At 43.7% G+C, this 22,047-nt stretch overlaps 1 protein-coding gene across 14 annotated transcripts in view; it reads right to left on the reverse strand.

Moving 5' to 3' along the window:
• Positions 1-22,047, reverse strand: part of LOC149440445 (AP-3 complex subunit beta-2-like) — a 151,208-nt gene that overhangs the window by 105,041 nt on the left and 24,120 nt on the right. For 3 of the 14 annotated variants that reach the window (XM_089658603.1, XM_089658601.1, XM_089658602.1), the window contains exon 1: positions 12,945-14,145. The exons of 6 other annotated variants lie outside the window; for them this stretch is intronic. In XM_089658603.1, coding sequence (XP_089514729.1) covers positions 12,945-13,168 — 224 coding nt within the window. In that variant the 5' untranslated portion in view covers positions 13,169-14,145. Of the gene's footprint in view, positions 1-12,944; positions 14,147-22,047 lie in introns of those variants that run through there. 5 more of the 14 variants (XM_089658606.1, XM_089658607.1, XM_089658605.1 and 2 more) reach the window with 3 other exon arrangements.

Raw genomic sequence — 22,047 nt, forward strand, 5'->3', positions numbered from 1 at the left:
CATTTTTGAAGCCAGATTGGGATAACACTTACTTCATACTTGTTACATGTTCTCATTCACATACAGTGCCTTGAAAAAGTATTCATATCCCTTGAAATTTTCTACATATTGGCATGTTACAACCAAAAACGTAAATGTATTTTATTGGAATTTTATGTGATAGACCAACATGAAGTGGCACATAATTGTGAAGTAGACGGAAAATGATAAATGGTTGTCAAAATTTTTTACCAATAAATAAAGGGGTATGAATACTTATTCTGGTACCAAAAGAATTTTATTGAATATAGCAAAACATTATACAGAGTGAAATGACATATGTGGTACATGATAGTGCAATCAACTGAAGAACAGATAAAGATCATGTACGGATACATAAGAAAACAGACATGACCCACACAGGGGCCTAAAAAGAAGCCTGATACACCTTTAACTAGAGTAAAAGGAACATGAGGATACATCAAGCATAAAACCAGGCGCTTGATAAAACCTGATAGCCTACAATGAACGATCTCTGTAGAGTCATAAAGCTTGTGTGTCTAAACATCTCCCATCCACATCTCATCAATGGTGCACCTCCAGGCAGAAAAGAAAAAGGGGAGGGGGGGGATTAGGTGGTGGTGACCATTTCCATAAACTTTAGGAAGGGTATGGAGACGTAATGGACAACAGCATCAAACGGTGGCCTCAAGGGCCTTGATAAGTAAGTCAGTCAAGAGAAGGAGAAAGTGAAGAGAGACACGGAGAACGCAGAGGGGCTGGAGAAAGGGGGCCCCTGATCTCCGGGAGGGGCCTAAAGAGAAAAGTGTGGAAGAAAAGAAAGGGGGAGAAGAGGGACCAAGAAAAGAAAAGAAGTTCACCTGTGAGGAGCTCAGGAAGACGTCGCCCCCACAAAGGTACGTATGATGAGCATTGCTCTGCATATTAGAGATTAGTTAGTTTCGTAGTGAAGTGTGAAACCGGATGGTAGTCCACCCAAGGCTGCCAGACAGAAAGAAACCTATAATGATTATCTTCCAGCACCGCTGTCAGTTTTTCGTTGATAAAAAAGCCATGGATTCTAGACTTGACTTCCTCAAATTGGAAAGTAGGGGGTTTCCAAGAGCTCGCTATAGTTTGTTTGGTGGCCATGAAAAAGAAACTAATCAGCACATGGATTTTACGAGATAGGTTTCAAAGAGGTTTGAAAAGCAACACTTCAGTAGGATCTTTCTTGAGGTTGACATGTGTGACGGAATAGATAAGGTTATAGACTCTGGTTCATAATCGGTAAGCTACTGGGCAGGTCCACTATATATGGAGCATCGTACCATCCAGGGAGCACCTGCAGAAACAACTAGGGTCATATCCTGACACATATTTAGGTATTCGAACCGGCGTAAAGTACCATCTGGATAAGACCTTATATGAGTTTTCCAGCACTTGTATATTACCCAGTCCTCAGTGGAGAGCATTTCCTGAAGCTCTCTACCCCACTGAATACAGTAGGTAGGTAGGGGTTCCGCTATGTGATTCCGTATTGATACGCGAACATGCGCCCTTGGTGGATGCCAACGCCTTGCAAAGCAATTCGAAAGTCCTGGGGGAGTGTAGCTTACAAACAAGAGGTTCGATGAAATGGCATATTTCTAAGTATCTAAAGACCTCAGAAGGTGGAATATCGTGACTCTCACGGAGTTGGGCAAACGTACGCAGACCTCGAACCGTTAACAGTGAATAGATAGTCATAAAACCTCGAGTTATCCACCAGTGGAAAGCCTGGAGGAAATAACGGCAATCAAATAATTGAAGAAGAGGTAGGTGAGGAGATAAGCCCGTAGAATATTTACACGAATCCCAAATTCTTAAGGAGTGAGCCAGGATCGGATTCAATGGTTTAGGTCTGGAGGATCAGGGAAGCCATAACAAAGCGGAAGGCAGAACAGGATGTGTGTCTAAGATGTCTATCAGTGCCTAGAGAGGCAAATCCTTGCCAGAAAAAAAGTTGGGTAAGGGGGGTGATTTGGGCTGCAGTGTAGAAGTGGTGAATGTTGGGGAGTCCAAGGCCACCTCGAAGTCACAGACGGTAAAGCAGATGCCTGGACAACCAAGGTCTTCTCGAGGCCCAGACAAACAGAAGAATTTGACGCTAAAGAATGCGTAATATGTGGAGTGGAACACGGAGAGGAAGTACTTGAAAAGGATAAAGCAGTTTGGGGAGATACAGTATGTGTGTACCTTTAGAGATTGGACTGTTTGTCTAAGTTCATCTTGCGTGATATCTGCCCCTAACATATCTTTTTGGGCGTCCGTTATATTTGGAAGGGTGGTATCACGAAGGAACGTCGCGATGGCTTGTGTCGGAATGTCTTTTGCGCCCGCATACAGTTTCGAAAGATGATGAGAAAACTCATCTACTATATGCATTGGATTCGAAGTTCTCAGACACTTCCTGGTTTTCAAAGTGTAATGATACTGTTTGGGAGCAAACAAACATAATTTGTTAGCTAGCATAGTCCCTATTTAATTCCCATTCGCATAAACCTTGAGTCGTGACCACCGCATGTGACATTCTGCCTCATCTGTTAAACATAAGGTCAGTATGAAGGAGTTCCACTTTCCATCTAAGCATAGGCATCGGGGTCTGTTTAAAAAGTGACCTGACCTGCTCAAGTTCGCTTTCTAGGTATTGTCTATGTTGATCACTCTCCTTTCGCCGTCAGGAGACTAGCTGTATTATGTAGCCACAGAAAACCATCTTGTAAGTTTTCCAGGTTGTGATTCAAGAGAAGACCGTTCCAACATTAGTTCAAAAGTATTCAAACGAGTGGATCTTAATGTCCTCGACCACAGATGAAAAGGAGAGCAGAGAATAGTTAAGGCACCAAGCGGGAGTGCTAGGGCACTGAGAGAGTACGAAACAGCATACTAATATAGGGTCATGGTCTGACCAAGGAAACTTGGAAATCACGATGGATAATAACTGTGGAAGAAAAGAGAGAGTCACAAAGACATGGTCAATATGGGAATGGCTAGAGTGAGGATTGGAATAAAAGGTGTAATCCTTTCTAGTGGGGTGGAAAACATAAAGGGGAGGAAGCTAATGTACCAGAAGGAGCTTTATCTAATTTAGGACTGAGGACCAAATTAGAGTCTCCAGAGAGCATGAGTTGGCCTTTCTGATGGGTCTGAAGAACTGATAAAAAGTAAGCTATATCAACTTTCGATGAACGAAGATACCTAAACATTTTTGTTCTCTTCTGGGGAGAGTTGAGGCCCTGGAAATTTAATGTCAACGAGGTGAGAGCCATGGTGACATATATAGACAATTCTCCAATGAAGGTGCCCCTAGGACAAAACCCCTGTGCCCCACATGGTGAACAGGAAAAGAGAAAAAAAGAAAGGAGAGAAAATGGTTACAGTAAAGAGAGAGGGGAAACAGAGAAGAGAAGGAGAGGAATTTTCCATAATGGTCATGACGCAGTGGGAGAAGCGTAAATACCCATTAAGTGCTGCAAAGAAAAAGCGATGATGCACTGCGTGTATTAAGGTGATCCCATATAACATGAGGAGCATTACTCCGCATCAGCGAACAGAGGAGGGTGGCATGTACCACCCCGGCATACCCCCTCCCCCCTCCAAGGCATTGTCCGAGAATAAAATGGAGAAGGGTGGGGGGAAAAAAGGCGGGGGTGAGGAGAGAGTGCAATAGAGGGAGTAGGGGGATGGTCTTCCACAACAAGCTATAGGGCTCTGACATAAATCAAAGAATAACAATACAGAGACATGACAAAAACATCAAGCTAAACCATAGAGAAGGTAGAAACATACAAGCGACAGAGGTCTTCCCGCACAGCCCACTCCCCAAACGCACCCAGCAAACGACATGCGGTTGAGTGGGCAGGGCACGACCGCACCTGCATGTGAATGGAGGGGAGAACAGTCTACCCATGCAAGCCGACCCCGAACCAGAACGGGGACAGGTAGCCAACAAGGTACCAGGTGTAGACCGAAACCCCTCACAACACTGGAAGTACAATGAACCCATAAGGTAGAGAATTGACAGGTAGCATCCCCAATTAGGCTCAATACACCCGTCAATTCCAGCTAGGAGTAGGTGTCTACATCTCCAAGTCAGGCAGCCACCACATAGATCAATAAGCAAGAAAACAACTTACACACACCAAAAAAAAACCCTGATCCAGCGTATGATGGAGACATTATATTAATTCCAGTTTCTATCTAAAATGGATCTGCAACTGGAAACAGTGTTACTTCGGCAGAATGCATTTATATCATCCTTAATCTCCATTGTAGCTACGTCTCTGTAGATGTAGGGGGGTTTATAAATAACCAGAAGTAGAGAAAAGAAGACATCAGAGTCTTCGGGATACAAAGGGAGAAAGAAAAGAAGAGGGGAAGGGGGGAGAGGAAGAGAAAGGAAAAAGAAAGAAGGGGGGGGAATAGGGGAGTAAGGTGGGGAAAAGGAGTTAGGGGATAGGACAGAAAGGGAGTGGGGGGGAGGGGGAAGAAGAGAGAAAGAAAGAGAAAAAAAAGTGCGGTGGGGGTCGGGGTAATCAACACAGCCCTTCCAAATACCAGACACACTGAGGAGAGGATACAGTAAACAAAAATTTAAGCGCAAAGAAAGAGGAGTTCATGGCAGCGACATTTCAGCTTTGGAATGTTGATCATTCTGGACAGTGCTTCCATTATGACAGTCTCAAGGAATCTGCATTGTTCCTTTCCAGAAGAAGACCTAGCCCCCATCCTAAGGCCGACGGGAGAGGGAAACCTGAAAAGATGAAAAAAATGAGCCACAAAAGTGCCAGAGAAGTGTGCAGACCAACCACAGGTGGCCCTCATGATCATCCTGTCCCCTCTGGCTGGAAAGTCTGGGAGTGAAGCTGAGCTATTGTCTGGGATCTCTTTTCGCTTTCTTGATTCAAGGAGTGACGTGGGCTACAGAGTATTCTAGGCAAACGTGAGGTGGAATCTGTTGAGGAGGCTTGTGATGTAGAGCTGGATTCCAAAAGGTTGAGGTCTGACAAGCAGTGTTTCAGTTCAACTGGGTTGTAGGTATAGTATTGAGACCCTTGGGTATGAATATTTTTTCAAGGCGCTGTATATAACTTAAAAAATATGATTACCAATTTCAGATGCTAGTCTGTGGTAATTCCAGCACTAAAAATCCCACTTAGTTCTCTTTTTTTATGATGAGACCGAGGAGCTGTGTTTACTATAGTGACAAAGCCATCCACCACACTGCCCCGAACTACATCACTGACCTAATATCCAAGTACCACCCAGCACGCACACTCCACTCCTCACAAGACCTCCTTCTCTCTAGTTCCCTGGTCTCCTCCTCCCATGCCCACCTCCAGGACTTCTCCAGGGTGTCACCCATCCTCTGGAACTCCCTGCCCCAACCCATCAGATTATCACCTACTCTCCTCTCCTTTAGGCGCACCCTGAAAACCCATCTCTTCAGGGAAGCCTACCCCACGTCATATGTCAGATACGTCACTTCCGGTCATGCGCATTAGGTGGAACGCACGCTGACCCACAGGGAGGAAGCCATTTCACATGCCATGAGGCAAGCCTAGGCAGCACAGGCGCCGAGAAGAGGCTGGAACCCGCGGTATATCGGCGGATGTCAGCGGTGGTTGCTTGGCCTCCCCGGCCTTGTATGGCAGCACCTATGAAGGACATTCTTTCTTCTCCTATTATCCATTGCACAGGTGGTGAGTGGACTGTTGCAGGACACTAGATATATGGTCCTATGTGACATATATGACCTATATATCCTATACAGAGTGAAAGCTCTTTCAGTGACTTTCCACATATTGTTTGTTTCACTACAGGATGGGGACATCATGGTGCTCTGTATAAGAAACAAGATATACCACATGTATTTCAACAGGCAGAAGATCTATTGGGATGTGTCTTGTTTTTCTCACAGAAAGTGGTATGTAGTCCACATGCAGTGGTGAAGAAACCATTTCAAGCAGTGCGCTGCTTTATGCATCTATCCTTCCATCCTGGTAAAAAATGGGGCATATTTTTATTCAAGAGCCCTAGGAAACAGCTGGTAATAATCACAGATGAATGGGCCCCAACCACTTGTGCCGGCATAGGAATGTGTTGCATCATTTACATGACATTTATGTTTTGTCTCATATAGGCCTAGAGGCATGCCTTCTTTTTGACGCATACTGTGCTTGCTGCATTGCATACATGTGATATTTATATCTATGGTATAATTTTTTGAAATTCCCTGTATGGGATATAACCATTCTGGTAGTAGCTTAGTCTACACATTTATTACACGTATTATGGTATACCTATGGTATAATTTTTGTATACACCTCCTTTGGGAAGTGTCCACCTATGCGCCTGTGCTACAGGGACTTTAGACTCCTGTAGTCATTGTCCTTGTTGCACATGCATTTAGACCGGTACTGGTGTCATTTTATATGGTTTTAGGTCTGTGTGTACTGTCTCATACTGAGGTGATGGTAAACCAGGGCGATTGCCCATATGTCAAATTTGTATGTGTAATAAAGTATAATTTTTGGAAATTTTTCTGAGTATCACATCCTGTTCTTAATGTAGCCGCTTTCTTTGTGAATTTCTTTTCACAACCCCTCTTTTTTTTGCAAGCCTACCCCACCCCCTGCTAACTTGCCGACCTCCTCCACTCCTCCTACCACTCCATCCCCCACAGCTATCTCCTCCTGTGCCACCATCCCCTCCCTCCTAGATTGTAAACTCGAAAGAGCAGGGCCCTCAATCCCCTCATGTTTTGCATTGTATTGTTATTGTTCTGTCACATGTTCTGTCCCACTTTGTAATGTACAGCGCTGAACGAACTATCTGTGCTTTATAAATATTGTATAATAATAGTTAAAGCAAGATAATTTGATTTTCTTTCCTTCCACCAAGAGGAATCCCTTTGACTGCACTATTGTGTTCTGTTGGTAGGCAGACTTCCTGACCAGCAGAACACAATGATTTCTGCTAGCAGCTATGGCTGCTGGCAGTAATCTCATGTAAAAAATCAGACAGGCTGGTTTAGGTACAACCAGCATGGCCATGGATGGAGCGAATCTCGGTCAGTACCTGCTGAACTGGCCGAGATTAGCTCCATCTATGGCCGGTTTAACTCTGTGTCTGTACTGTGCTGGCAGAACTTACTATTAGTTGTAAAGTTGATTTGAATACTGTCTGTCCTAACAAAAGTTTAAGATTTAGAAGCTGGGCTGAACCAATATGCAGCTGAACCATTCAGTTGACATAGTGCTGAGCACTGATTGTGTTGTTTACTCCTATCTATCACATATTCAGCTAACCACTTCTTTCAGCTTTCTAAAAGGAATGCAAGATTATGCTTTTCATCACTTCTATTTACTTTCCAGCTCACGAAGCTCTGCATAGGCTGTGTCCTGCATTACATATAATGGGCCGGAAGTGTTATGTTTGAATTCACAGTCTAGGTAATTCCAGAGTTTCTATGTATGGAGACTAGAGCTGACCACGCACATTATAATCTGATCTTACAATCATTCTACAACCTCATGTATATCAATTTAGTAGCCTCTGCACTATTAAAGCTTGGCCCTGGCATTCCATACCTGTCTGATCCCTGTGAAAGGAGCACAAAGCAGGTAAGTATAACATTTTTATTTTTTTAATAAAAAAAATGCTGAGCCTTTACAATCACTTTAAGGGTTCCTCTAGGGTAAAAAGTTTCAGGAAAGGTTGATCTATGTATTTAATGAGAGCAAAGTGCACTAATTCACCTTATAATTCTCTACACTGCTGAAAGCTGATGTTTGATTGCTGAGGGTAACAGTATATCATTGCTCTCTGCAATCTCTTATTAACCTCCCTGGCGGTAATCCCGAGTGTGGCTCGGGGTTAATTTTCAGTACTAAAAGCAGTAACCCCGAGCCACACCCAGGATTACACTGTAGTCCTTGTCCTGTGATCCCCCAATCCTTACCTTGTCCTGCGATCCCCCAATGTCCTCCTGCTGTGTCCTCTGGCCAATGCCGGCATCCGTCTTCTGGGTTCCCTTCCTTGCGAGTGATGCATGGGGGCAGAATCGGCGTAAGATTCAAAAAAGTAAAAATATGACATACACACAATACATTGTAATCTGTTAGGATTACATTACTGTATCAATCCATTTAACCTCAGTTTTGTCCCTAGTGCCCTGCCTGCACTTTTACCGTTCTTTCTGCCTGGAAACTTGAGAACATCTATGGCATCCAAAGTGTCCCTTTAGGTCAAAAGCGGTTTTAGACCAGCTAGGGAACAGCGATAGTGAATTAGAATCACTTGCAGAATTGAGCAATAGTGATTCGTGGGGAAATTTGTCATCAGACACTGAAAGTGACGACAGCGACGATTCTGCGACTGAGCTCAGTGATGTGCGAACTTGGTGCTCTATTGACTGTGGTACAAATCAGGCAGCGCCCCCAAGATTCCCATTTACTGGAGCATCTGGTATAAAAGTAGACATTGAACACGACAACCCCTTGGCATACTTACAATTAATTCTGACCGATGAGGTTATTGAAAAAATAGTTACTCAGACAAACCAGTACCAAGAGCAACAACTGACTACTCTGCATCGGAAGTTTCCAAGAAGCAGAAAGTGAGAGCCAGTGACCAAAGATGACATTTGGACATTTCTGGGCCTAATAATACTTCAGGGAGTGGTGGGGAAATCCCTGAAGAAGTGGTATTGGACAACTAATAAATTACTTGCCACTCCATTCTTTGGCACGGTCATGTCAGAGTACAGATTTTCCCTGATCATGAAATATTTACACTTCGAAAACAACGAAGAATTTGATTAAACTACTCATTCTGCACCAAAACAAAAGAAATTTGGGAAGTACCGTATTTATTCGAGTATAACGCGAAAAATTTTCTACCAAAAAAAGAAATCAAAGTTTGGGTGCGCGTTATAAACGAGGGCTGGGGTGGGGTGACGCAGTGGCGGCCGATCCATTGAGGGCGCAGGCGCTCACTGTACGCGAGGGCGAAGAAAAAAAAACGTCCCCTGTGCCGGCCCCGCCCCTTTAAGGGGCGGCGAAAACGGGATCGTTTTTTTTTTTTCTACGTCCCCTCGTCGCGTACAGTGGGCGGCCCGAACTGGCGAGATGCACTGGTGGGGTGACGCAGTGGCGGCCGGTCCATTGAGGGCGCAGGCGCTCACTGTACACGAGGGCGAAGAAAAAAAAACGTCCCCTGTGCCGGCCCCGCCCCTTTAAGGGGCGGTGAAAACAGGAGATCGTTTTTTTTTTTCTATGTCCCCTCGTCGCGTACAGTGGGCGGCCCGAACTGGCGAGATACACTGGGGGTGAGAATTCTTATCCGCTGTAACATATGGTCGCCTCTTCATTTCCTTTCCTCGCCCACACGTTACGGTAAGCATTGCTGTTTTGCTGTTTTGCACAATTCAGTGTTCTTCATATTTTTGGTTCTTCAAAAAGTGAAACAAAATTTTATACCGATTTTTAATCGAAAATTAGGGGTGCGCATTATACACGTGTGCGCGTTATACTCGAATAAATACGGTATCTCAAATGATTCTAAAGAATTTCCAATGGAGCTATGTGCCAGAAAGTGATATCAGCATAGAAGAAAGTATAATGGCCTACAAGAGAAGGCTCAGCTGGGTACAATACATTGCATCAAAGAGAGCACGATTTGGCATAAAATCCTATATGCTATGCGAATGGTCAACTGGCTACATTTGGAATTCAGGTATATACACTGAGAAAGGAACAGAATTAAATCCAAAATACAGCAACTATGGAATGGCAACATCTTCTGTTCTTTCACTCATTGAGCCATTGCTAAATCAGGGCTATTGCGTAACAACCGACAACTTTTATACGTCTCCTGAACTTTATGAGTTTCTTCTGCAAAACAAAACAGATGCCTATGGAACCGTTAGGGCTAACCGGAGCAACATGCCGCCAATGTTTGGCAATAAGAAGCTGAAGACTGGAGAAATGGTTGCCTGGCAGTAAGGCAAAACGATGGCACTGCGATGGCGTGACAAGAAAGATGTGTGCCTAATGAGTACAATTCATAATACTTCCACTGTTATGGTACACACAAAAGGTGGGAAAGAAATCATGAAGCCACAAGTAGTGATAGACTACAATAACACCATGGGAGGTGTCGACAAAGCCGACCAAGCAATGACATTCTACCCAGCAATGAAGAAACAGCAAAAGAAGTACTACAAGAAGATCTTCAGGCATCTTCTTGAGCAATGCTTGTGGAATGCCTACATTCTGCTAAAAAAAAAGAGTGGCAAGTCTGAGATTCATTCTGACTTCATTTGGAAAATTGCAGAACGTATCTTTTTGAACCACCAAACACCATCAATGGCTGTGAATAGCAGCCGTTGGCATTGTCAACTGCTAACGCCTGACTGGTCGTCACTTTGTGGACTACATCCCACCAACCGAGAAAAAGTCAGCACATACAAGGATGTGCATGGTTTGTTGCTCGAAGCGAGATGACAGTGGAAAGAAAATCAGAAAGGAAACCAGGTTCCATTGTCCTGATTGTGATGTCGGACTTTGTGCAGTTCCATGTTTCAAAATTTTTCATACCCGGGATGTTTACTAAACCAATATGCAGTGTCTAGTAATACTGCACCCTTGTTTTGACAAATTTCAGTGTTTTTGGTATGATTTCATTATTGAATTAAATTTATTATTACTATATTATTATTTTTTATAATTATTTATTATATTATAATTTATGATTTCGTGTTTCAAACTTTTTCATGTTTACTAGACTCTTGTTTGGACAGATTTAAGTGAGTTATTCTTAAGAATTACAGGCCTACAATATAAAACAACAAATTTCCATGCAAAAGAATGTACCGATTTGACATTCAAAAATATTGACATATGCAGATCGCTAGGGAGGTTAAATAATCTGCTATGCTTACCCACTGGTATATGTGATTATTCTATATCATGCATTCATATGCCATATAGATTGAAAAACTGGAAAAAATAAACACATCATCTCCACATCCTATCCTTCCGGCACCGTTTATTCAATTAAAACCATTTTTCTGCATAAATTCCTTTTTGCTTTTATGTCAGAAATAGGTCAGTAACAAAGATGGTATTGCTTGGCTGTAGAAAGAGGCAAAACTCCAAAAAAAGAATGGAAAAATAGTTAACGCAAAATGCCTCCCAGAAATGTCTGTGAATTATTAAAACAATTATAAAGACTATAGCAGCAAAACATCTTCAGTAATATTAATATTGATAATATATTAATAAGATAATAATGGCTTTTTGGTATTACTATGCAATTAGGTCAAATGGTTTGTAATACCAATAGGCACTATGGGGCAGCACAGTGGCTTAATGGTTAGCACTGCCAGCACTAGGGTCACTGGTTCAAATCCCAACCACAGCACCACCTGCCTGGAGCTTGCATGTTCTCCCTGTGCCTGCATGGGTTTCCTCCATATACTCCAGTTTTCTCCCACACTCCAAAGACATGTTGGTAGGTTAACTGGCTCCAGTCTATATTGTCCCCAGTATGTGTATGTATGAATGTGAGTTAGGGACCTTAGATTCGACACCCCTTGATGGTTAGGGACTGATGTGGATGTACAATATATGTATGTAAAGTGCTGCATAAAGTGACAACACTATATAAGTAACTGAAATAAATACATATGGGGTTGATGCACTAAAGGCATATGGGCCATTGACTTCACAAAGGAATTTTTCTCTAGGTTACTGAATGTGGCTAAAATTCACTTCTCAAAGAATACCCAATCATTTTTGCTTGCACACGATTGGATGATGGAAGTTAGAAGAGTTTTACATCATTCACTGAGCTAAGGAAAGTGAACAGCCTATTTTCCCTTAGCAAAACAACCGCTATCTAAAGATACAGTATGTATTCAAAGAGGGAACTTACATTCTTATATAGTTCCTATGCTGCATTCTTTAGGTGCATTTACCTAATCTTACAAACCTACTACAAGTTCAGTACTAACTATATCCAGGGCTGCATTGGTGGAACTATAAATCCCAGCATGCTAACAAAAAAAAACACATATTTCTAGCTGACGGAATATAGCTTGTTCTATTATACCCACATTTTTCTGACTGTAGCAGTCAAATTTAACAAGCAGCTATGTGTCACTCCTGAAATACGACATCAGAACATTTTATAAAACCGACATCTTCTGCCATACTTATGGGAAGTGTAAAGTACAGCAGGTGTTTAAACACAGTGCTACTGAACACCTGCTGACAGGCTGCTGTGACCTATAACACAAGAAGCCAAAACCACACATTCCTCCCATGTTGCTGGCTCAAGCCCACCGTATTACAGCATACAGTTGGCCAGACACCAGAAGAATTTTGTTTGAAATTTTTTTCTTTCAGAACATTGGTTTGGTTTTCTAATGTTCAAATCAATAACCATAGTGACTAAAAAATTTAAAGGGGCAGGATAGAAAAGTTTTCCCGAAGTTTTCCCAAACTAAGTTCTAGTATTGTAATACGTATGTGCTAGGCACAAAACAAACCTGTCTGGGATTCCATTTAAGTTGCAGGTCTGGACAAAATTTTAAAGATTTTCGAATGAAATTAGTTGACTCAATGATGGCAAGATGGAATGCACTGCCAAACAATTTTTCAGAATTTGCGTAAGCACGTGCAAATGAAATTCTACTGGTGTATGGCCGGCTTAAGGCCTCACATTTGATGGAGCATGTTTAGCAGTGCCTAATAAATACATACTTGTACTGTATGCTATGAATACAATAAAATATGCTGTATCAAGGATGATGTCTACCATTGCTAACCACACAGATCCTATTTGTTTAGCTAAAAGTGAATAATGTTATCCCAGACTGATCCTACATACACCCAGGTAGTGCAGGGGCTCCATACCGCACAGGCTGACTGGGGTTGCTGCTGGATCCATTGTTTTCCACGTTGGATTCACTATTCTGAGATTTCAGAAGTCGTAGCTCATCAGCTTGCAGTGCATTATAAAAAGTTTGGACACCCCCATCTGGGGTCAACACAGGGCTTTTTGCCTCTTCTGCACGGTGATTCTTTACCAAATTCACAGCTGTCACTGGTAATTGCAAGAGCTTCTGTACAGGCTTCATTGCTGGAAAGGTGTAAATAGTGGCACCAAAACTGTTGTATTTAGGACACGATCCACAGTGTGCTCCTGAATAGAATAAATTGTTCAATATAATCACAGGAATGTTTACGGGAAGTCCAGATTAAACAGAAGTATGCAGAAGACAGTGGCCTTGGGGCTTAGAGGTTGTCCAAGAGATCTGGAAAGAGATCCTCTGGAATGATGGCAGTCCAGTCACTTTAAAATGATACCCATCTGTGGTAGCTCCTATACACCTGTCCCGTGTGAAGTGGCCAGGCTTGTTCCTCTAAGTTCCAGTACAGATCTTGCAGCAATGGTCTGTGAGATGGAGCATATAGGCTAGGGCAAACTAAGCATACATAACTATTTCTAGAATAGATCTTCTACTGATACATCTACAAACTAAGCATACATAACTATTTCTAGAATAGATCTTCTACCGATACATCTACAAACTAAGCATACATAACTTTTTCTAGAATAGATCTTCTGCCGATACATCTACAAACTAAGCATACATAACTATTTATAGAATAGATCTTCTTGATACATCTACAACAGGGGATAAATACGACTTCAGAGCCATATTAAGGGGCTTCCTATAGGAAACAGCATTTATTACATCTACCTGTGTCTCTTTCCTAGCAGTACTCTGCATAGCACATCCACCATTTATACTGGTGGTCAAGTTGTAGACCTCCTCCCTCCTGGTTCTTCCCCACCCTCCTATTCACTGTTCTCCTATCTGATTACATTCACACCTATCACCTCTGCTTTTCTAGCTGTAATTCTATCCATTGCATCCCAGCTTCACTCCTCTCCTTTCTTGTCCTCACTCCTGAAGCTCTTCTCCTATGAACATTCCTGGATCATCTCAGCCTGTCGCTATCTCGGTGACATGCTCTGTGCCTTGGGCAGACGTTCAGCCATCACATAGTAAGGCGCACTCCTTTTTTTTTCCTCTCCTTCAAGCAGCTGGTCCTGTTTCAGTCAGTTTCTGAGCCACGTTTGCAGGTCATTCTCCTCCTCCAGTTTCCCCACTCCTCCCACACTCACACATCTCTGGAGCATATCTCTGTGAACATGACTCAGCCTAGAATAGATGATGTGCTACACACCCCACTGCCTGCTCTCAGACTTCCACATGCTGCAGATCTCCTCCCCTGTCTAGCCTGCTGTTTCGCTAATGTTTCATTCATTTTTTAGTAGCTACTAAATTAAAGGGTACTATTAGGGGGGAGGCGGGGGTCTGACTGTATTGTGCAAAGACAGCCACAGAAACCTCTTTGTTCTGATGCATTACTGTGCCCTCAGCAATTGGGAGCAGTAACATTATCCATCTTCTGTAAGTGCCCTGTATAGTGTCATCGTCCTATAAACACTGGGAGAGATGATACACAATATAGGTCCCATGGCACTGAAACTTTTAACGGAACATTTGGGTATTTTACGTGATACTTTATTTGCAATATTTTATTTTTAAAGGCTGAGGTCACCTTTTTGCAGAAAAAAAAGCCCATGCAGTCAAGGGGCCCCCAGTAGGTGTTATAAAACTTTGCAATTTTTGTAAAAACGTCTGTACAATCTTTATTTAGCCCTGGTTCACTCTTTGTGGGCTGGTTGCTGGCACAGAAATTGAATATGTTCCTGCACTCGCAACCACCCACAGCCAAATCGCACTGCTCTTACAAGACGTGCAGGGCTGCCAGTCATTTGAATGGGCTGTCGTGCCTGTATTTTCCGCAAAAAAGGAGCATCCTTTTTAACCGCCTCCAGCCCATCATATAAGAAAATGATTGGCGCAAGGCGGTTCTCTCATTCTGGGAGGACGTCATATGACGTGCTCCCACTCTAACCGTGCGTGTACAGCTCTGGGGGCGTGCAGCGCGATAATCGATGGTGTGCTGTGTCCCTTGGACACAGCAGATCACTGATCAACAGAAAGAGCCGAAGACGTTGGCTCAGTCATGTGATCAGCTGTGTCCAATCACAACTGATTGCATGTACAGTGAGGAACAGAAGTATTTGAACACCCTGCGATTTTGCAAGTTCTCCCACTTAGAAATCATGGAGGGGTCTGAAATTCACATTGTAAGTGCATTCCCACTCTGAGAGACAGAATAAAAAAAAATCACATTGTATGATTTTTAAAGAATTTATTTGTCTTGCACTGCTGAACATAAGTATTTGAACATCTGAGAAAATCAGTGTTAATATTTGGTACAGAAGCCTTTGTTTGCAATTACAGAGGTCAAACGTTTCCTGCAGTTCTTGACCAGGTTTGCACACACTGCAACAGGGATTTTGGCCCATTCCTCCACACAGATCTCCTCTAGATCTGCCAGGTTTTGGGGTTGTCACTGAGCAACACGGAGTTTCAGCTTCTTCCAAAGATGTTCTATTGGATTTAGGTCTGGAGACTGGCTAGGCCACTCCAGAACCTTGATATGCTTCTTACGGAGCCACTCCTTGGTTATCCTGGCTGTGTGCTTCGGGTCGTTGTCATGTTGGGAGACCCAGCCACGACCCATCTTCAATGCTCTGACTGAGGAAAGGAGGTTGTTGCTCAAAATCTCACAATAAATGGACCCATTCATGCTCTCCTTAATACAGTGCAGTCGTTTTGTCCCCTTCGCAGAAAAGCACCCCCAAAGCATGATGTTACCACCCCCATGCTTCACAGTAGGGATGGTGTTCTTGGGATGCAACTCATCCTTCTTTTTCCTCCAAACACAATGAGTGAAGTTTAGACCAAAAAGTTCTACTTTGGTCTCATCTGACCACATGACTTTCTCCCATGCCTCCTCTGGATCATCCAGATGGTCATTGGCAAACTTCAGACGGGCCTGGACATGTGATGACTTGAGCAGGGGAACCTTCCGTGCAATGCATGATTTGAAACCATGACGGCGTAGTGTTCTACCGACAGTGACCTTTGAAACTGTGGTCCCAGCTCTCTTCATATCATTGACCAGCTCCTCCCTTGTAGTTCTGGGCTGATTTCTCACCTTACTTATCATCAGTCATACCCCACGAGGTGAGATCTTGCATGGAGCCCCAGTCCGAGGGAGACTGACAGTCGTCTTTAGCCTCTTCCATTTTCTAACAATTGCTCCAACAGTTGATCTATTTTCACCAAGCTGCTTGACAATTGCCCCGTAGCCCTCTCCAGCCTTGTGGAGGTCCACAATTTTGTCTCTGGTGTCTTTTGACAGCTCTTTGATCTTGCCCATGGTAGTAGTTGGCGTCTGACTGACTGTGGGGTGGACAGGTGTCTTTAAAGAGCTCAGACAGGTGCTACTAAGTTAGCTTAATGAGTGGAGTAGAGGTGGACTTTTTAAAGGCACAGTAACAGGTCTTTGAGAGCCAGAATTCTTGCTGTTTCTCAGGTGTTTAAATACGTATGTTCAGCAGTGCAAGATAAATAAATTCTTTAAAAATCATACAATGTGATTTCCTGAATTTTTTTTTTAATTCTGTCTCTCAGAGTGGGAATGCACCTACAATGTGAATTTCAGACCTCTCCATGATTTCTAAGTGGGAGAACTTGCAAAATCGCAGGGTGTTCAAATACTTCTGTTCCTCACTGTAAATAAGGAAATGCTGGTTATCGGCATTTCTCTCCTCACGAGCTGTCACGCTGACCGCTCATGAGGAGAGGAGAGCCGGTAATCGTCATTTCTCAGAGGGGACATGTACACTGATCATCAGGGCACTGATGATCAGTGTGCCCTGATGATCAGTGTAGCCCCAGCAGTGCCACCTGTCAGTTTCCATCAATGCCAGCTGTCAGTGCTCATCAATGCCACCTGCCAGTGCCCATCAGTGCCACATCAATGCCACATATCAGTGCCTACCAGTGCACATCAATGCCACATATCAGTGCCCATCTGAGCTGCCTTTCAGTGTCACCTATCAGTGCCAGTCAGTGCCACCTATCAATGCCAGTCAGTGCCACCTATCAGTGCTGCCAATTAGAGTCAGTCAGTGCCGCCTATCAGTACATGTCATTGCCGCCTATCAGTGCCGCTTAACAATGCCAGTCATTGCTGCTTAACAGTGCCAGTCAGTGCCCCCTATCAGTGTTGCCTATCAGTGCCCTTCAGTGATGCCTACCAGTGCCTCCTCATCAGTGCCCATCAGTGCCACCTATCAGTGTCCATCAGTGCAGCCTATCAGTGCCCATCACTGAAGTCTCATTAGCGCACATCAGTGAAGCAGAAAAATCACTTATTTACACAATTTTATAACAAAAACTAAGACATTTTTTTTTTTCAAAATTTGCAGTTGTTTTTGGTTTGTTTAGCAAAAAATAAAAAACCCAGAGGTGATTAAATACTACTAAAAGAAAGCTCTATCTAAAAAAAATGATAAAATTACATATGGGTACAGTGTTGCATGACCGCACAATTGCCATTCAAAGTGTGACAGCGTTGAAAGCTGAAAATTGGCCTGGGCAGGAAGGGGGTAGAAGTGCCCTGTAGGCAAGTGGTTAAAAACACCTTTTTTGACCATTCGATTTCCCTGCGGTTCCCACACCTGTGGGTTGAGATGTGTGGGGGTGCCATGCAGAATGAATGGCAGCCCCGTGCATTTCGTAATAGAGCAGTGTGATTAGGCTGCGGGTGGTTGTGAGTGCAGGAACAGATGCGATTTCCGAACCTGCAACCAGCCCGCAAGTGTGAACCAGCCAAAGATGACACTGGAATGATTTCTCCATCCTCCTCGTTTTTGTTTTTTTCGTTCGACCAGCATCATCTATGGCCAACTTCAATGAACATTTTACAAACCTGAACAGTTTTATGATGCCTACCACGGGCCTCTTGACTGCATAAGCTATTTCCTAGAAAAGGTAAACTTAGCCTTTAAGAAAAAGCTTTCAAGTGTTTCTCCCTTTATTAAATTAAAGCAGCCAGTTAGACCCTATGGAATGACTGGATATCTGTTTATTTCAGGCATTTATATAGAACTGACAATTTACACAGGGCTTTACATAGATTGTACATTCATATCAGTCCCCGTCCTCCAGGAGCTTACCATTTAACATCCCTATTTCACCTACATATATACACACTGGCCACTTTATTAGGTACAACTTTTCAATTGTTTGGTAATTGCTAATCAGCCAATCACATGGCAGCAACTCAATGCATTTAGGCATCTAGACGTGGTGAAGACGACTTGTTGAAGTTCAAACCAAGCATCAGAATGGGGAAGAAAGCGGATTTAAGTGACTTTGAACGTGGCGTGGTTGTTGGTGCCAGATGAGCTGGTCTGAGTATTTAAAAAACTGCTGATCTACTGGGATTTTCATGCACAAACATCTCTAGGGTTTACAGAGAATGGTCCAAAAAAGAGAAAATATCCAGTGAGTGTCAGTTGTGTGTATGAAAATGCCTTGTTGATGTCAGAGGTCAGAGGAGAATGAGCAGACTGGTTGCTGTGACATTCAGATGGTAGGGTCAGAGGTTGGTGTAAACAATATGAAAGCATGGATCCATCCTGCCTTGTATCAATGGTTCAGGCTGGTGGTGGTGTAATGGTGTGGGGGGGACATTTTCTTGGCACTAGCAAGGTGTACCTAATAAAGTGGCCCGTGAGTGTATACACATACTAAGGTCAAGTTAGACAGGAGGCAATAACCTACTAGCATGTCTTTGGAGTGTGGGAGGACAAGAGAGTACCTGGAGGAAACCCACACCAGCATAGGGAGAACATGCAAACTCCATGCAGGTAGTGTCCTGAATGGGATTTGAACCGAGAACCCCAGTGCTGCAAGGCAGAAATACTAGCCACTAAGCTTGACCTGAAAAATGCAGAACTGTACACGCAAACATACAGTACCATGTACAATACTCTGTTTTGTACAAATACAGTTACAGTCACCCTGTACAATTAAAATGATATGTTCAGAAGAAAAAAAAGTTATAGTGGAACTTTACCCCTCTCACCATTCCCCTATCCCTGCCTCTTTTCCATGCAGACATCTTCAAAAATCAGTATGTTCCCAGATGCACAGCAGGTCTCTGCTAGCTATTCGGGACCTTCCAGAAACCTGCAGTACATCTGAGCATGCGCAGGGGATTTCAGGACATGCGCAGAAATGCTGCTGGCTACCTCGTTAACACATTGCCTCCTTTGTTGGGTGATGTGGCAATCCCAGGAGGCAACGGGACCCAGCCTTGGGCAGAAAGCAGGTACTTTGCAGAAATTAGTGAAATGTTTTTCCAGTTTTTGTAAGGAGGGAGAACACAAGAGAAAAGATTGTTGTAATTGGTTAAAGCTGAGCTCATGACTAAAGCTGGCCATAATGGAGCAAATTCAGCCAGTTCAGCAGGAACCAGTCGAATTTTGATCCACGTGTGGCCACTGTGGTTGAAGAGAAGTCTATCTACCAATCGTCTTCTGTTTACCTGCCCTGTTGGTATATTTCCACATAATCTGCGCCGCAGGCAACAGGCTGCAGCGTTGATCTGTGCATTCTGTTCAACACCCCCTCCATTTACCTACCCTGTCTACCCTGTGTAAAAAAAGATCTCTATACTTACACTATACTTTTTTTTTAGTCAAGTCTGGTCACATGATCCTGCAAGTCCGGGTCCCCTGTGTCAACGGATGGCAGCTGCGGGTCAAAAATGGCTGGGAATTTCGGGAGCCATGACATCACCCATAGGCTCCCATGTCCCAGCTGTTGTCGGTGCTCATTCCTCTCTCCTGCAGCTGCCGCTCACTGGCACAGGGGAGCTGGAGCTTCAGGAACACGTGACCAAACTTGACTAAAAAAAAAGTAAGAATACATATCATTTTTACACAGGGTAGGCATGATAGGAAGGAGGAGCGGGGAGGTAACTTTTATAAGAATAGTTAATGTTAGGTTTTAATTCCACTTTAACCACTTGCCCTTCTGAGGATTTACCCCCCTTCATGACCAGGCTATTTTTTGCTTTATGGCACTGCGTTACTTTAACTGACAATTGCGTGGTCATGCAACGCTGCACCGCTGGTGGCGATCATTGACTTATAGCGGGACTGCGGTGAGCATTCTGACAATGGGAGGAACCGACATGGTGTCACTGACATCTCCAGTGACACCAATACAGTGATCAATGCTAAAAAAAAAAGCACTGACACTGTACTAATGGCACTGGTCAGGAAGGAGTTAACATGAGGGGCGATCAAAGGGTTAACTGTGTGCTGGGAGTTGTCACGAACGCGGCGTCAGACCCCAGCCCTTCTCACCAAACTTGTGACCGGAGGACTAGCCAATCTAAAACCACGCTGTCACGTGTGTAACAATGCCACACTCAGCTACACCCTGCACAACGATTTTCCAGATAATTGGACCACAATCGATGTACCGGCAGCCTGAATCGATTGTTACTGGGTCAGGTTAATTACGCACTTAACCGTTCACACTGCCACCACCTCCTTTTTGTACAGAGAAAGAGGAAACTCAACGATATCAGCTAAAACATTATAATGATTGAAATAATCGTCTGCATAATATGGTCACCGCAGGCCGATTATGCAGAGGGTTAAACAAACACAGCAGCATTCTCTTTAGAGGCAGGAATTCGTAAATTGCAATAAAGCGCTATAGAAATAGTTCAACACTTTCAGAAGGAAAGATTTATTACTAAAAGGTCAAACGGGTGCAATAACAATATTTACAGAAAAAGATGTAACTAAGATATATATATAAATATACAGAGACTAACAGCACAGCAAAGAGATATCAGAGAGAGGTGAAAGGGTTAAGGTACTTGCCAAAGTCCTGGGTTAGCAGATACAAGTTTCAGAGCGAAAGGGCACGGGTCTCCCCAGGTGGTACTGATGTTAAAATGGGAGACGTCTTCAACTAACTCTCTTAGGCCTGACAGCCTATTTTGTAGTTCCGCAGCAGGGGGGTGTCTCTGAAGTCAAGGACCAATACCCCGTTTAGGGCGTGGAGGTCTGGGCATAGCCCTAAACTAGAACCAAAATCTCTCCTAACTCATATTTTGGCCCATACCTTTCCACCTGCACAAGTGACATTCCATCCGCGGGTAGATTATTATGCAGACACGTCTGAGGATTGATTATATATGAATTATGAAATTATACACTGAACGGTTCACAAGATCTACTTTTCGGCTTTCCTATGTATTCGAGACAAGGCGAGTGACCCATCACATTGTTCGTCTTCTCTTAGCCGATATGTCTGGTTTTTATGTAAGTCTCTCATATTCCAAGATATGAGACATAGGGGAAAAAAGGATTTTGAAAAGTGTTTATCTGATTCGTGCTTCCTTGGAATGCCTTGAACTCCTCAAAAGGTTCCGTTATCTTTCTACGAGGTGTTAAATGGCACAGGTTGCTCAGACAGCTAGGCACCTTGCTCAGAGAAGTGTTTTATAGCTCTGGGCTCCCTGCCGTGCTCTAGCCTGCCTGTGACCCTTCCAACACACATATGTCCCATATTAACAGAGAGGAAAGGGGGAAAAATGAGGGACAACATGGAGATTCTTAACAACATGGAGGACTGCGTCAGTCTCTGGTGCGCACGTTTCCGACAGAAGTGTTTTACTGGGGGGCGGTGGGTTGGTGCTTCACTGTAAGCACGCTGCTCTGGATGGCTGTGCTGTGTACAGCCATCCAGAGCAGTGTGCCCGAGCCGACTGGGAGGAGGACTGTTAGTAAACAAAGCAGCCCTACTCTCCGTTGAAGATCCTTGGTAATCACCGGGCGCCAGCGGGTAATCACCAGCCGGGACCCGGTGATTTACAGCCGTGGCCACAAATGACAGCGTGGGTAGGGCGCGAGCGGCACCCCTGCCGCCCTGTAGCAGTATATCTGCTATAGGGCGGTCGGGATGTGGTTAAAGCAGGATTTCAAACTCTC

The sequence above is a fragment of the Staurois parvus genome, unplaced genomic scaffold, assembly GCF_062004578.1.
Source record: "Staurois parvus isolate SC_StPar_1 unplaced genomic scaffold, SC_StPar_1.0 ptg001084l, whole genome shotgun sequence".
NCBI lineage: Eukaryota > Metazoa > Chordata > Amphibia > Anura > Ranidae > Staurois > Staurois parvus.